The sequence below is a fragment of the Gavialis gangeticus genome, unplaced genomic scaffold (assembly GCF_001723915.1).
Source record: "Gavialis gangeticus isolate Ggan-Ray unplaced genomic scaffold, GavGan_comp1, whole genome shotgun sequence".
Classification (NCBI taxonomy): domain Eukaryota; kingdom Metazoa; phylum Chordata; order Crocodylia; family Gavialidae; genus Gavialis; species Gavialis gangeticus.
In genome coordinates, this window is record NW_017729000.1 from 49,186,243 (window position 1) to 49,202,599 (window position 16,357).

Here is a 16,357-nt window from a genome sequence, read left to right on the forward strand (position 1 = left end):
ACATCCTCTCTGGGTGAGTCAGGCAGATGCCCTGCAGGGCTCCAGTTTCTTTCCACACAAGGGAAGAGCATTCCCTATACCTGCCACTGCTGTAGGGCTAGAAGCCAGAATAGGAGGTATTGCCTCTTGGAGAAGGCAGAAGTGGCTCTGTGTGTGTGTCTTGTGGGGGAGATCTATTCTCCCCCAAGCTGGAACCAAACAGTTACCCTTTTATTCCCAGCATCTTTAAGAATTTCATATCCAAGTTAAAACTTGTGAGTGTTGACACATAACACTTTGTCACCTGTGTAACTTACCCTGGTTTAATACATGTCAGTTCTACTGGTGTCTCCAGCTGACAGACTCTCAGTTCTCTGGAGGTTTCTGGCCTCAGTAGGAGCACTTGCCCAGTAGGTGGCAGGGAAATAATTTATCTGCATTGAGCAAATAGGTCCCCAGACAGAACTGACTAGAGCTCTGGACATAAGACATCCACTGGCATAATTTACACTACTTTCCCAGATGTGACTTTAATTAGCAGTACAGGTTATCCTCACTTTATGTGGGTTCTGTATGTGTAAATTCTCTCTTACGTGATGACCCTTTTTATATAAAAATTCATTATATGCATGGTAAATTCACTCTTATGTGATCCATGTGGTGGAAGCCCACAGTCAGCTGGTTTGTGCGGTGCACTGTGGGAGTGACACACACCAAAATACAGTCTTCTGTGTGGATCCATGCTCCTTGCTCATTGTCTGTGACACGTTTTTGTAGTTGCCCTCCCCATTATAGTAATATTCACCACTACCCTGTGTTTGTGTGTACTGTCTGCTCTTGGCAAGTATCAAAATTGTCTTGTAAAAGTGGTAGAAATGGGCCTGGGGCTCAGTACAGTCAAGGTCTTGGAACGTATTCCTATTTGTTACATTGTAAAGTGGGTTCCCTTTATGTGAATTTGAGTTATATGCTTTTTCCAGGAACGCATGTACAGCATAAAGTAAGGGAAACCTGTAGAGTGACTTATATTATGATAGGGTTGTACTTTGTGTATTCACTTCCCATTTACACAAGTATGAAGGCAGATTACATTGGTGTAATTGTGTCTTGTGTCCACATTTCTGTCTAATGCAGTTGTAATTTGTATTATCCAGTATTGCCATTTTCCCCTTTGTTCCAGAGTAGACAAAACAGATGGACTTCTCAGGGAAACAAATTGAGAAAATAGTGGTAATGGTGAACCTGTTGTCTCAGCCATAGTCTCTGCTGGCTTGTTCTTCACTGACTGGGTTCCTTTTGGATTTAAGGCAAGTGAAAGGAAATCAGACTCTACTTATCAGGCTGGCTTCATCTCCCTTGTGGTTTGATGGATTTTTAGTTATTTCTGCAGCAAAGCACCACTCTTAGAACTGGCTTTGTATAGGAGAAACTGTTGTCTAGGATATAGATTCCAGTGACCACAAAGAGTTTGTTTCATCCTTTCAAAAATATTACACACCAGCTAGTTTCCTGTAGGGGAAGAAGTAAAGTTGTCTCTGATATCTGGCTGTAGGTACATTATGTTGCATCTGTCAGGGCACAGGACCAAGTGAAATGTGAATGCAGCATTAGCAGGGGAATTTGAATATGTCTTATTTGAAAATTCACCTGCAGAAGACCAAATAAATAATATTATCTCGCCCATTAGTTGAATACAACTATCAGGACAGAGTTAGTTTTTGGCTGAAATATCATTTTTATTTTTAATAATCAGTTCTTGTTTCTGTTGTGCAATGAAAGAGATATTTGCTTTTAATGCCATCTTTAATGCTGCTTTCTGTTTAGATTGGTTTAGTTATATTGTTGCTGCCTTAATTTGAAATAAAGGAACATTTTTTGATTTCTATCAGAGCAGCTAATAGTAGTCCTATTAACATGGCAGAGCTGAGCTAGTGCTGGGACTAACAGATCAGAGTAATGGGCTCATCATCTGACTTCCAGCAATTCTCAAACTGTTCATGACTGCAAGAGGTCCCTAGGACATCCTTGTTAAACATACCAAGATAGAGCCACTGGACCCAAAATTTGTAGTTTGTCCATGTTAACTCCCAAACCAAACAATCAAACAAAGAAACGTTCCCATTAATATGGTAAGTGAGGGAAAGCCAGGTGGTTTGTGGAGGGGTCGGGGCCTGAAAACATGTTGCAGCAGTTCAGCTGTTTCCAATGGGATAGCAGGAAATTCAGACAAGGGGGAGCAGGAAAACCCTGCTCTGTGATCTTGAAGCTGCTTTATCTCTCTGGCTTCACAACATGACTGACATCCTCAGGAAGCACATGGGCAGGTCACTTCTGCAGTGCTTGTGGTGTAGGAAATTGGCTCCACTGCCGAAACTGTCTGAATCACTCTCCCTTTTAGCAGGGCATAGGGCCAGTTCTCTGAGATTTATTGTACCTTCAGTAAGCATATACTGTGGCACAGACTTCTGCTCTTAACCAGATGAAGCAGCTCACCCAAATAGGCTTCATCTAGTTCAGCGTATAATCCTGTGTCCACTAAAATCAATGAGAGCTCTCTAGTGGTTTAGGTGACCACATGATTAAACATTCAGTGAGCTGATCACTTCCCTTTCACCCGAGACCTCGGGGTTAATATACCCAGAGCACAAAAATCAACAGAAAAGGAAAAAGAAATGAGCAACATGAAGTCAAAACTGACCTTCCCGTTCTTCAAATGGCTGAAGAACCTGAAGAATGTTGTGCCAAGGGTGAGCGGGTCAGAGCTCTGCTTTAAAAAGCCTGTGGCTTCTCGCGTACGCCTCACTTCTATCCACAGATGAACTGGCAGCACGCTTGGGCGTTTTCCCGTGCTAATGCTGGTTTTGCTTTGACAGACCTTCAAGCGACAGGCAAGATCTCGGCAGGAAGAATGTCCGTATCTTCCCGACTGTTTCATCCATGGGAACATATTCAGCCTCCGGAAATAGCTCGCACACGTTCGAAAGGTTTCCCTTGAGACATTTAACAATGAAGATCGGCTAATTTTGTAACAGTTTTTACATTTTTCTTTAATCCAGTGCTGTTATACAGACTGTACTTTCCTGGCTGGCTTACAGTTAGCCGTTAAGTCTCTAGGTGGCACTGTCCACCACTGAGGTACCCAAGAGAAATAGGAGCTTTTCCCGTCCACATGATCACATATAGCAAAGGCAGCTGCAATAAAAGACCTGGCAGTGGCTGGCTCAGCAGGCGATAACTCGGTGATGATTTCAGGGAGCACGAGAAAGAATATATGCTCTTTCCCCACATTTTAGCAAAAATGTATTGTTGTTTTTCGTTTTTTTAAGTTTTCTTTCTGACTATTTTACCAGTTTTCAGAGGTGGGATGACGTCAGCTATTTGCTGAAGTATTGGATTATGGTACTGTTGAACCTGTCTGCAGGGAGCTGAGCCAGGGAAGGAAGAATGCGGGTCTATCTAATGGTGCTCTGCCTTATTTCCTACTCCGTGGATGGGCAAATCGCGTACTCCATCTCCGAAGAAACGGGACGTGGGGTATCTGTTGGGAATATAGCAAAGGATTTAGGAATAGATGCGGCTACACTTTCATCCAGGAAATTTCGCATGATCACCAGTTCAAGTAAGCAATATTTTAATATAGATGTAAGCACGGGGGCTTTGTCCGTTAATGAGCCCATAGACAGAGAGCAGGTTTGTGAATTAAAAACGACCTGTTTTCTGAATTACGAACTTGTTCTAGAAAACCCTCTAGAGCTGTATAAAATGGAATTTAAGGTGTTGGACATCAATGACAACTCCCCCAGCTTCCCTTTAAATGAATATCGCTTAAACGTAGCCGAGTTTTTATCACCCGGGGCTCGATTTGCACTCCCCGATGCCCAAGATCTTGATGAAGGCACCAACAGTGTCCAGATCTATACTCTGAGTCCTAATGAACATTTCCGTCTGGAAATGCAAATATGCGGAGACGGGAGTAAGTATCCTGAACTGGTACTGGAAAAAACCTTAGACAGGGAGCAACAAGCCATCCACAAACTCGTAATTATAGCCAAAGACGGTGGGACTCCCGAGAGGTCCGGTGATGCCGACGTCGTTGTGACAGTTCTCGATACCAATGACAACGCTCCAGCGTTTGAACATTCCGTCTACAGGGCAAGTATCTTGGAGAACTCCCGCAGCGGCACGCTGGTAACCCGAGTGCATGCCACTGACTTAGATGAAGGTCAAAATGGAGAAATCAGGTACTCATTTAGCAATAGCACTTCTGCTGATCTACAGAGAATGTTCCTAATTGATCCCCAAACTGGGGAGGTAAAAGTCAATGGCATTTTAGATGTCCAGAGACCCCTTCTAGAGATGTTCATCGAGGCCAGGGATAAAGGAGCGTTCGGGATGTCCAGCACAGCTAAGCTGCTGGTGGAGATCACTGATGTGAACAATAATGCCCCCGAGATCACAATCACGTCTCTTTCCAGTCCCATCCCCGAGGATGCTTTGTCCGGAACTGTGATAGCTCTTTTGAGTGTTAGGGATAAAGACCCTGGAGAGAACGGGAAGGTAACCTGTCAGATCCCTGCCAACTTTCCCTTTCACCTGAAATCGTCTTTCGACAATTACTATAGTCTGGTCACGGATGGGCCTCTGGATCGAGAAGGGGTCAGTGAGTATAACATCACCGTCACTGCTATGGACCTTGGGTCGCCTCCCCTGGCCACTCGGAGGACACTGTGGGTGCAGATCTCGGACGTGAACGACAACCCTCCCAAGTTTGCCAGCTCAGCATGCGACATCTCTGTGACAGAAAATAACCTTCCTGGGGCGTCCCTGTACCAGGTATCAGCGTCTGATCCCGATGTGGGGGAAAACGGCCGGATTTCTTATACACTCAGGGACATGGGTTTTGAAGGCGGCGCTTTGTCCAGCTTTTTTGCTGTTAATTCAGAGAACGGAAACATCTATGCAAAAAGCACTTTTGACTTTGAACAGCTCAGGAGTTTTCATTTCCAGGTGGAAGCCAAAGATCACGGATCTCCAGCACTGAGTACGGCCTTAACTGTGAATGTCCTCATCGCGGATCAAAACGATAACATCCCCGTCATTCTGTATCCTGTGGCCAGGAACGGGTCAGTCGCTGTGGAAATAGTCCCCAGGTTAGCCGATGCCGATTACCTGGTGACTAAAGTGGTGGCGGACGACGCGGACAGCGGGCATAACGCCTGGCTGTCCTACCACCTCTTGCAGCCCTCGGACTCCGGCTTATTTCGGATTCTGGCCAACACGGGAGAACTCCGCACGGCCCGGTCCATGAGGTCCACGGACTCCATCAAGCACAAAGTGATCGTCCTGGTGAAGGACCGTGGCGAGCCATCGCTCTCCTCCACCATAGCCTTGGGTATCCTGCTCGCGGACTCCCTACCCCAAGCTCTGCCGGACTTCGGCGAGGGGCTGGAAGCAAGAGGACATCTCACCACTTTAAACCTTTACCTCATCATCTCTCTCGCTTGCATCTCCTTTGTGTTCCTTGGGTTTATCCTCTTCCTTGTCCTCATGAGGCTCCTCCATTGCAGAACTACTCACCACCGCAGCTGCTGTTGCTTAGGGTGCTGCCCCGAGGATGAGAAGTACGAGAAGTACCGCTACAATGTGCGCATGCTTCCGAGCTCTCACTTCCCTTCAGAGGTGGTGGAGGTCTCAGGGGTGGGCAAGCTTACCCACACCTACTTGTACAGGGCATCTCTGGGCATTGGGCCTAGCAATAACAATTTATTGCTGAATGGAGACGCCAGAAATATCCCCAGTGCTGCAGGATTACAAGCGCCAGCATCGTGTATTCAGATACAGAAGGTGAAAAGCGATCACTTTAACGCTATTTTGTTGGTAAGTAGTTTTCGTTTCAGTAGTTCAGTAGTTCGATGTGCCCCACGGGTTCCCAGACTCCTTCATTTGTCATTTTTATACTTGATGGTAACAGCATTGATCTTATGCCAGCGTGAAGCCAATATATTTATTTACCTACCAGGCAGAGGGTAGCATTATGGCAACACGAACAAAATCTCCAATCGCTTATGTCCCCCCTTTCCCCTAAGAACCGAAAGCGAAAGAGACATATGCCCCAGGAACACTAGAATGATCTGCCATATCTAAACGGGGGGGGGGGGTGCTCAGTAACTACAACTTACTGTGTGTGACGAAAAGAAAATACTGCCACAGTGCCATTACACTACATAGGAAGCCACAAGAAAAGACGAAATGAAACGAGTGAAGAATAAATTGACTAGCAAGTTCAAATACATATACACGCCTGTGCACCTGCGTGTATGCAGGAGCGTGGCGGCCGCCCGGACGCTGGAATTCGGCAGCCGGAGCGGTCGCCCCAGCGGCAATGGCCGCCTGCCTCCCGGGTCTGGCCGCAGCCGCCGCGCGCGTCCAAACGGTGGCGCCGCACTTGCGGCAAAGCGCGGCACGGGAGCTTTCGTTCAGGCGCCCCGCTGCCGTTTTTAAGCCCCGCTTTAATTAGAGCTGCCCCACCCCAAGTGCCAAGTGACAAAGGTCACGAGAACAACAAATCTGCTTCATCAATTATAAAGTTTTCTACTCCTTGAGGTTTTCCTTTGGGAAAGGGGAAAGTGTGAGAAGAGAATTTGCGGTGGAAAGGTGGTATTTAAGTCCTAAGAATAAGTTTCAAAGGATCCTAATAGTCCTCAATTTCCTTAAGTTCTTCAGAAATCGGTACAACATATACTGTTTGAAATGAAATGAGATCTTTTAAAACAACCAAAAGAATTTGTAAAACTAAAAAGTTTTCAAGTCTTTTCAGCTAATGACTTCCTTTTTGGAAGGAAGCCTCTTGTTATGACTTCCATTTTGCCGTTTCAAAGCATTATTCTGTTTCATTTAATCAAAACTGTTTCGCTGTTTCAACGCGTTTTGATGTTTTGCTCATAGGCTATAATGGGGAATTGCAAAAATGCCTATAACTTTGTCATTTCTTGCCTGATTTGGATGAACATTGTGGAGATGGTAGCCCCATGTAAGGGCATGAAGTCTGCCAAGTTTCAAGGAGATAGGTGCAGGGGTTTTTGTGACACTGCAACTCAAACTGTTCAAAGCAAAACCAGTATGGTTTGCCTGTAGCAGCATCCTGCTGTCATCCCACAGGCAGATCCAGGGGCTGCGTCCCCTGGGAGGAGTCTGGCACAGCCCTGCAGCCCTCCCAGGGGGCACAGGCCACTGGATCTGCATGCAGGATGACAGCAGGCTGCCACTGCCAGTTGGGGCCAGGGCCAGCACTAGGTTCTTCCCAGTGCTCAGCACAGGCTGTGCCAGGTAGACTCAGGTGCTAGCGCTGGCCCCAGCCAGCAGCTGCAGCATGCTGTCATCTAGATGCTCTGCAGCCGGTGAGTGTGAAACTTAAAAAAAAAAAAGCCATGCACTTACCAGTTCTGGCAGCAGTGACTGGGGCCTCTGAGGGCTCATAGCAGATCTCCCCATGCAACAGGGGGCAGCAGGGATTGCCCCCCCCACCCATGTGGCAGCTGCACCATCACACGGGTGCAGTGTGGGTGGCAGGGTGGTGTGCACTGTCTGGTAGCTGTGGTGGCTCCACCTATCAGCCAGAGCTCCCGGTTTGATTCCCCAGCTCTCTGATCATTCCCCCAGCTTTTCCCCCGGGGGTGCAGCCCCTGGATCTGCATGTGGTTTCAGCAGGCTGTTGCTGCTGGCTGGGGAAATAGCCCAGAGCCATCACCAACAGCTGGCAGTCACAGTCTCCTGTCATCTTGCATCATCTGGGTGCCTGTTGGGGATCCTGTATCAGCTGGGGTCCTGGGAGGTCAAAACAGCTTTGAAATGAAACACCTGTTGACATTTTGCACAGCCCTACTTTTTAGCTCTTTTATCTATGATTAAATCAGCTTTAGCTAAAAGCACTGAAAAGCCCTGCTGAAGTGCCCAATCTATATAGATGCTGTAGAGCCAGGTTAAAATAAGTGCAGCTTCTTCTGGTGAAGCACTTTTTTAAAAAGTCTGCAAGCAGCCCATATGTGGTAGAATCCTCCCAACTGATTGCACTCCCTCCAATATTTGCTGTTTCCGTACCATAAATGCATTGCACTTCTTCAAAAGATCTAAATATATTTTCTTTGAATAACTATGCAGATTATTTTACATGTACGTACTCCCAGATGTTAATGTTTCCTAATGAATTATTATGGTTAAATTCAGTATTATTATGTATAGGTGCTAAAGGTGATGGTTTTGAAGTTAATTTCTCAAATGTGTTATCCTAGGTTTCCATTGTTGTTTTCATGAAGGGCCGATTATATGCTGAATCTGGCCTGGAAGATTTCTTTAGCCATAGTAATATATAAGGGTTGACTATCCTTTTACAGATTTTGAATTGCCATTTTTTAATTTAATCAATTGTGTCTGTGTGCTACATTATGAGATGGGGAGAACCTGATTTCTACAGGCTATTCATTATTTTATTACATTCCTTCTTATTTATTTCTTTTTATAAGGTAAATAACTAGTCTTTTCAATTTCTCTTTTACAAGAGAAATTTTCCATGCCACTAATCATTCTCTCACCCTTCCATGAACGCTCTCTACTACTGCAATTAAATCTTGACCTATAAATATATATTAGTTCTGGTTTGCAGTTTTCTGATGTACTCACCATTAGCTGACTAATTTTTACCAAAGCTAAAGCAGATTTAAAATCCTCTTACAGGCTACAATTCTGGGTGCAATAATTCTACATTAACTCATATAAACTGAGTAATAAGAAACCATGTATTGACTTTGATTTTCCCATCAGAGGTCACCAAAAAGTCATCATTATTTATTATTGGATATCAGTCAGTCACATGCCTTTAAATCAGAACATTGAAATATGATATCCTTATTCTTACCGGATTTTGAGAATGGGAAAAACAACTCTCAGATGTGACCTTTGGTGATTTTATTAACACCCTTTAAACAGAAATTGTAACCTACGATAGAAGCCTCCTGGGAAGGCCAAAGGACATATATGAATATAACTGAGCAAAGTTGGGCAAGTGAATGAAAGGCTTCAACATTTACAGCCACATCTGTCCTTAACACTAGAGTACTGTCACTTGATTATTATTGCTGATTCTCTTGTTGCTGATAATGAGGATTAATCTACCAAGGAATCAACTCTGCATGTATTTCCACAAACCTGCAGTCCATTAAAACAATATAACAAGTCAAACAGTACAAACTGGAAATCAAACAGTACAAATTGGAAATACATATACAATCATTTGTTTGCTTTAATTTCTAGTGAATGTTAGATATACCAAAGAAATTTAATATGACATCTAGTCTAACCATGATAACAATGTACTAGAAGATTAAGTTTCCTCTGATCTGATATGGTATGTAACAACATGGTTGGGGACCACAGTTTGAACTAATTTCTGCAAAATGATCCATGAACAGAAATTCTGTTCAACTCAGACATGATTTCTGTAAGTCAAAGAATCACAGAGACCTCTTATTAATAAAGAAAAGAAGAAGCAAGATGAATAATTGACTACATTATGCACTTTAATGCATGCACACTGATTTTACTGGCAGTTGGATATGTATACCTAAGAGCTGAATTTTATCCCATATTTTTCTGAAGGGGACTGTAAAATTACTCCTGATTAATATTTAATGATGTGTTATTTAAGCATTGCATATTATTAAAACATTAGTAGCAGCTCCAAATGTAAGGTTACATCTACATTTTACATACAGTAGGATATAAATCCCTTTTTGAACACTTTTTGACATGCATTCATGACTTGTTAGTTCCCCCCCAAAATCTCAGTATTGAACTATACCAGTAGTTATGTGTAAAGAGGGAACATGAATAGAAATGAGATTTAAGAGGAAATTGTTTTTGATGATGTATTTTTGTTTATTTGGTGGTGGTACATTTTTTCTATTGAATTAAGTGAGTGACTTGGATATTCTTTACAAACACAGAGGCGAGACTCTTCTGTGTTTTTATATCTGCTATTTAGGTTATGTCTAAATTAGGACTACAGAAAGCCTCATGATAAAATCAGTCTTAACTATATGTTTTTAAAGATTTTTCTGCTTTTTGTGCAATGTAGCATGCATAACAGTGAAGTGAAAAGCATGTTATTCTCTGCTTCTATACTAAGTCGTACTTCCAATAGACACTCTGGAGTGGTGGGATTACTCAGGTGTGTAAAGTCTATTTACCTGAATAAAGATTTCTAAGATCATGGTCTACTCATAGCATTCCATACATTTGTTCATTTTATCTTTTGTGCTTGATGAATGACATGCATTGAGTGTAGTGACCCTTGAGTGCTTTCACATCTAATATTTAGGTTACATCTAAAAATAGAACTAAATGACCTAGCAACAGAGAATATTTTTACTGTGTCTTTTAGACCTTCATGGGGTGGAAACATTTTATGCAATTTGGCATGGACATGAAGTGACAAATGTGAAATATACTGGCATTTTGACAGTGGCATGCCATTTAGATTATGCTGCCCCAGGCTAAAGCTCTAATAGAATTACTCACTTGAGTAAGGACTATTCATGTGAACAAGGCATTCCTGAATCATGCTTTAACAGTTATATACTAGAGCTGTAATAGCATAACCTACTCAAAACAAAGAGTGGTATATGCTATCCAAGGCTTTTCTGTTCTTACCCTATGAGAAGGTCTTCAGAGGCTGCAATTTCATGTCTAATTCAGATTATATGACGTGACAGTGTTAGGCAAGAATTCTTGTGGGTAATAGCTTTGATATGGTTGGGATAGACATAGGCAAGCTTTTGGGTATCATAGTACCTTTCCTCAGGCCTCTGGGCGAGAAGCAGCAGAGCTAAGTAGTAGATGGAGAAAAGTTGTGTAAAACTGCATGTGTAGAGATATGGTTAGTGTAAGTTAGTATACTATGGTTAGTGATAGTGTTAGTACACTGAGTTCAGTTGACTTCACTAAGTAATTTCCCTAGTTTATCAAAGTACATCTTTGGGAAATCAATAACCTCAGTTACAGGCCTATTTGCTTAAATTTCCAGTTCATTTAAATGGAACTAGCTTGTGATAATATAATCTGAAGTTATTTTCTGTGATTAGCTTGTATAATATCCTCAGTTCTACCCAAAACAAGCCTATAACCATATTCTCTTGGTTGGTTCACTATTTAGTGAAATCTTTAAGAAACCACATCTAGGAATATGTGGGCCTGTACCATTATTGATGGTATTTGTTCTTTATATCTAAGTTAAAGGGTCTGATAATAGGTAAATCATGTAAATACAAGTACTATCCTGCTGTGGAGTATTTTAGTCCACAGCAGCTCATGTTTAAATGCTGCCCTGGCTGGTTGGGGCATGAGAGTGCTTCAGTGTGGGGGCTGCCTGCTGGCCAGCCCCCACACTGAAGCACCCTTGTGCCTCAGCCAGCCCCTCTGTAGCATATTGAGCTGGAGGGAGCAGCTTTGGGTTGACAGGCTGACCCCCAGGGACTCATGATGACTGGGGCTGCTCCGACCTGGCTCAGTGTGCTGCAGTCCCAGGCACATGTACAAATGTGATAAACATTTGCCCAGAGTGATAAACTCCAGTGCAATAAGTGTCAGTGTGTATTGCTTTACATTAATATGCACATGTAGACATGTCTGCTGAGAACCCCATATAAACACTGCATTGTGTTGGCTGTATTAGAAATCGGACATTACAGTCATTGCAATGAGGATTGTCACCATTTAGGTGGTAGACCAGTGTGATATGTATGTTTAATGATGGATAGGTGAAAGTAAAAGGTTAGATGGCTTTGTGTGTAGGGGTTGTAAAAATTAATGGGTGGGATACTTCTAAAATGGAGAAGACTTAAGAGCTGGACCCTCGGAAAGGTGTAAGGAGCTTTTCTTCAATACAGTACAAAGGCAGAATGAAAGTGTTATTTTAGTTGTACTGGGGCCTCACTTAGAGTATGGTTAAGGTTGTGTGCATCTTACCTCTTCTTTTCCTAGTTTTCAGGAGTTGAATTTTGTTGAACTCAACATTTTGGAGCATAAGGTACCACTGGAAAACTTTACCTTTGTATTAATGAAGTTTTTCATCACTGCATTCCCTAGGCTTTTAAATGAAAGAGACAGTCTTTGTAGGAGGTAGTGATCCCTTGCACACTTGAATTTATTGCAGAGACTTACATTTGAAACATTGCTTGTCACTAAGTAGAGATGAAGGATGCTGTGTCATTCCTAAGTGCTCCTCCTCTCTCCTGTACATTTTGCTTTACCAGAATGGGGATTATCATCATGTACTTAAAGGTGTAGAGTGTAGGGTGCCTAACTGAAAGAACAGTTTGTGTTTCAGAATATTGAAAGTTTGGTTAGATAGTAAGTACAGTACCTTAAATGTGTGAGAAGGCTGGCATGTCCCACTTCCTAATCCTCTCCACTACCATTCACCACAACATACATCCTGCCTTCATTTTCAGCTCACCTTCCTTTTTCTCTCATGAAACCATATTTTAGAAACAGTAACATAAAAAGTTGCTGCTTGCTGTCTTGTGCCCTCTGTTGTTGCATACATATGTTGACAGTAGCAATTTACAAAATTATTATACATTTCCTTCATTTTGTAGCCTGAGGTCTACACCAAAGCTTTGCAGTACACATTGTGTTCTTCCTGCTTCAGGAAGATCTCCTAGTTATGGCCCTGGCCCATCTAACATCCCCATCATTACTGACCTTTTCTCTTGACCTCCATTCCCCAATCAATCATGAAGATAACTTGTTTGTGTAGGTGAGATCTGAAACTAGAGAGCTGTAAGTTAGGTTCATTAGGTGCTATCTGTTCCCTTGAACTAGTCATGAAAACTGACAAGCTCAAAACCTTCTTGTCTCTAGTTCACATGTACAACATGATCTTTTAACCTCTTAAGTTAGGTGTACACCTATCTAGAGGCCCCGGCTCTTTTTTGCATATGGTATTCAGTGTTCTTTCCTTCAAAGGGACAGTGTGCGCCATGCTTAGGACAGGTAAAGTGTTGAGTAATTGTGTCCATTTTGGATGCAGTCAGGATAATGGTTTGATCTTCAGGCCTGTGCAAAAAATAATGGTAAAATCTGTCAACTTTCAGAAAGCTGATTTTTTTTTCTAGGAGGCCTCTATCTCAGGAACCCCTTAACTCTAGTATGTAGCAACTGTAAGTTACTCTTCTAAAACAGTGGAAAAACATCAGGAAGGTGTTAATTCTGTCTTTGGAACTGGTTTTAAGTAAGATGCAGTAAATATAAATAAATGTTCTCCATACTGGGTACATCTACATGAGATGCTTTACTGCTCAGCAAACTAAATTTGCTGCACAGTAAAATGTCACTATCTACACATGTGCAGCAATTATGGTGCAGGAGATGAATTTACTGCATTGCTGCATAGTCCCATCAGATACAAGTGGTATCCAGCAGTGGAGCAAATTACTGCACTTAAATGCACGTATAGATGTCTTCCAATTTGAGCCAGAGTAAATTCAGTCACATTAATTGGATGTGTAGATGCACCCCTCAAATGTAGGTCAATATATAATCCTTTACTACCAGTTCCATTTCTGGAACTGAAGACTGATAGGAGACCTGGCTTTTCTGATACTACAACAGATCATTTTAGTTATCCTACAATTATATAAGCAAGCATGGGTCACTTTTTAAAGGGAAATATTTCACCTCCCTGCCACAACATGTTTATTGCTAATATTTCAGCAAATTCTAAATCACTTTTATTTGAATAATATTTATATCTTTTTTTAGTTTTCTTTTTGCAACATTCATATTACTGTTTTAGATGGGGTAACATTATATGGACAAATGTGGAAGTGTAAGTCCATGGATAGTGAAAGCCTGACAAATGCCCATAAAGATTCATATAAAAAAATTTTGAGTAGCCATAGAGTAGGTCATCCAATCAGGAACAGCAACAATGCCATTTGATGTCCATGTTCACTCAAACCATGTTAATATCATCCTGCTATTTTTAGAAAAAGTTACAAATAACATTCATGAGCAACCCTGAGGCAGAAATTTGTTCACACAAATATTTGACTAATAGTTGCAAGTAGCTAACAAATTAATGCATCACAATCTGTTCACAGAGAATTCACAGAACAGAAAAGGTCTATATCTGCTGAAGAGAATGTGTGTTACAAATCTTCACTCATCTTGAGTAATAAACTTTAAAAAATAGGATAAAGTTTGCCATGTCATGTCAAACGTGATACATTTGTTGTTTGCTTTTGTTTTCTGCTGATTTCTTGAGCAGTATTCAGTTTCCAATAGGAACGTTTCATCCTATGGCTCAAGTAGCTCATTTATGGCTATCTGATAAATATAGGTATAGCATCAATGTCCATCCTACATGTGGAAATGGTTTCAGTAGGTGTGTCTGCATGTGATGCTATGTCACTGTAGCAACGCGCTACAGCAATGTAGCTCATCGCTACGGCAATGCAGGCACAAACCATGACGCTGACATTACATTGCTGTAGTGATGAGCTACTTCACTCTAGTGTATTAATATGGCAATGTAGCTGCTAAAAATAACTGTGCGCCATTGGGATGGTACAGTAATGCGTGTTACTGCACTGTCATTTAGTACTTCCTAAAGCAAGTACTATATGACGGTGCAGTAACAACTGCATTGTGGGTGGCACATGTAGATGCACCCACTGACAACTGGTTAAATACATTTTGCTAATACAAAATAAGGTTACAGTTTGCAAATATTAGGGTCCCCTGTTACAGTGTGACTTTGCAATAAACCTTATGTACAAGAAAGCGCATTGTTGCACTGTCCCAGAAACAGACTGGGAACCAAATTATGAATGTGAGCCCATATGCAATAAAAACATTTCCTTTTACCCACTTTAAATTTGCCATCTCTTAATTGCAGTGAATAGCTTCTTCTTTATGTATGAGGAAAGGATGAACTTGTTTTTACCTCTTTGATACTATTTTATTGATACTTAGTCGCACTGAATAGCCTATTCTTTATATATGAGAAGGTAATTTTGATTTTTTTGTTTGTTTGTTACTATCTATGGCTGGATAATTCTATCATCTTCTCCCATATTAGAGATGATCCTGAGCTTGTTCAAATGCTTTTAGCTTTGCTCTGTTTAATGGGACTATGTCAGTTTGTATCACCTAATGATTTTCCTCTTTACTTCTGAACTATTGCATTCATTTTAATATCCCTCTCCTAGGAGAAGTCTTTGCATGTAGGCAGTTCCTTCACCCAAATATGAACTTCTTCAATTTCTACTATGTCTTTTTATGACCAATTAATCAGAAATAAACTTAGATTCCAGTCCTTTTCATGTACTTTAATAATGTCACATATTACATGTTCTGGTAAGCTTCCATTGTGTGCATGTGCCTGTAGCCCTAATATCTGTATGCACTAGCTCCATCTAACACTGTTAATTACAAAATCATGAAGACTCCAAAATTTTCAACTAATAACCATTTGACCCTTTGTTAGCTTTCATCACCACAAGGCTCACCATGTGACCTACCTGAATCCATGTTTAACCTTAGCCACAGATCTTCCTAACTGAAGGTGTCCAGTATTGTCCCATTTGTTTTGTTAATTATACTGTTTGCAGATACAACATACAAATACTGAATTTTATATAACTTAGTAATATTATCTAAGTCAACTCAAACAAGCTGCTAAAAAGGATACCACACTGGAGTCACAGGAATGCTAGATGTAGCCTGGATGGAGGATCCCTCCATCCCCTAACAATGCATATAATATATTTGGGGTTGTAGATATGTAAAAGGGCAGTGTCTTGCATCATTAAATTTAATGCATGTTTTTCCATTGATTTCAATAAGTAGTGTTCATAGCAGAATTTGGGATTATTTTTGGTGTAAGACTGGATTTATCTTATATATATTGAAGAAAAAATTTCCTTTCCATGACTGTTAGTAGTAAACAGAGTAATTTCTGGGAAAGTACTGTTTGGTGTTAATAAGATAAACATAAGTAGTGGTTCTTCCCTAATAATAATACTGAAAGGTAAACAGAGATGGGGGGAAGATGGAGGGACATGAGAACTGAAGAGAGAGAGTCTTCTCCAGGTAACTGTAGGCCTGTAAGCCTCACCTTGGTGCTCGGGAAGATCTTGGAGAGAATCATCAAGGGGCACATCTGTGGGGGGCAAGCAGGGGAGATCATGCTCAGGGGCAATCAGCATGGGTTCATCAAAGGCAGGTCCTGCCTGACCAACCTGGTTGCCTTTTATGACCAGGTGACTAAATCCTTGGATGATGGTGTCGCCGTGGACGTAGTCTTTCTAGACTTTAAGAA

General features: G+C 41.7%; 1 protein-coding gene across 1 annotated transcript; it reads left to right on the plus strand.

Moving 5' to 3' along the window:
* The first annotated feature begins 2,683 nt into the window (after positions 1–2,683).
* LOC109290205 (protocadherin alpha-C1-like) lies at positions 2,684–6,197 on the plus strand. Its single transcript, XM_019506614.1, has one exon. The coding sequence runs from the start codon at positions 3,424–3,426 to the stop codon at positions 6,007–6,009; it is 2,586 nt and encodes an 861-aa protein (XP_019362159.1). The 5' UTR covers positions 2,684–3,423; the 3' UTR covers positions 6,010–6,197.
* Positions 6,198–16,357: the final 10,160 nt, after the last annotated feature.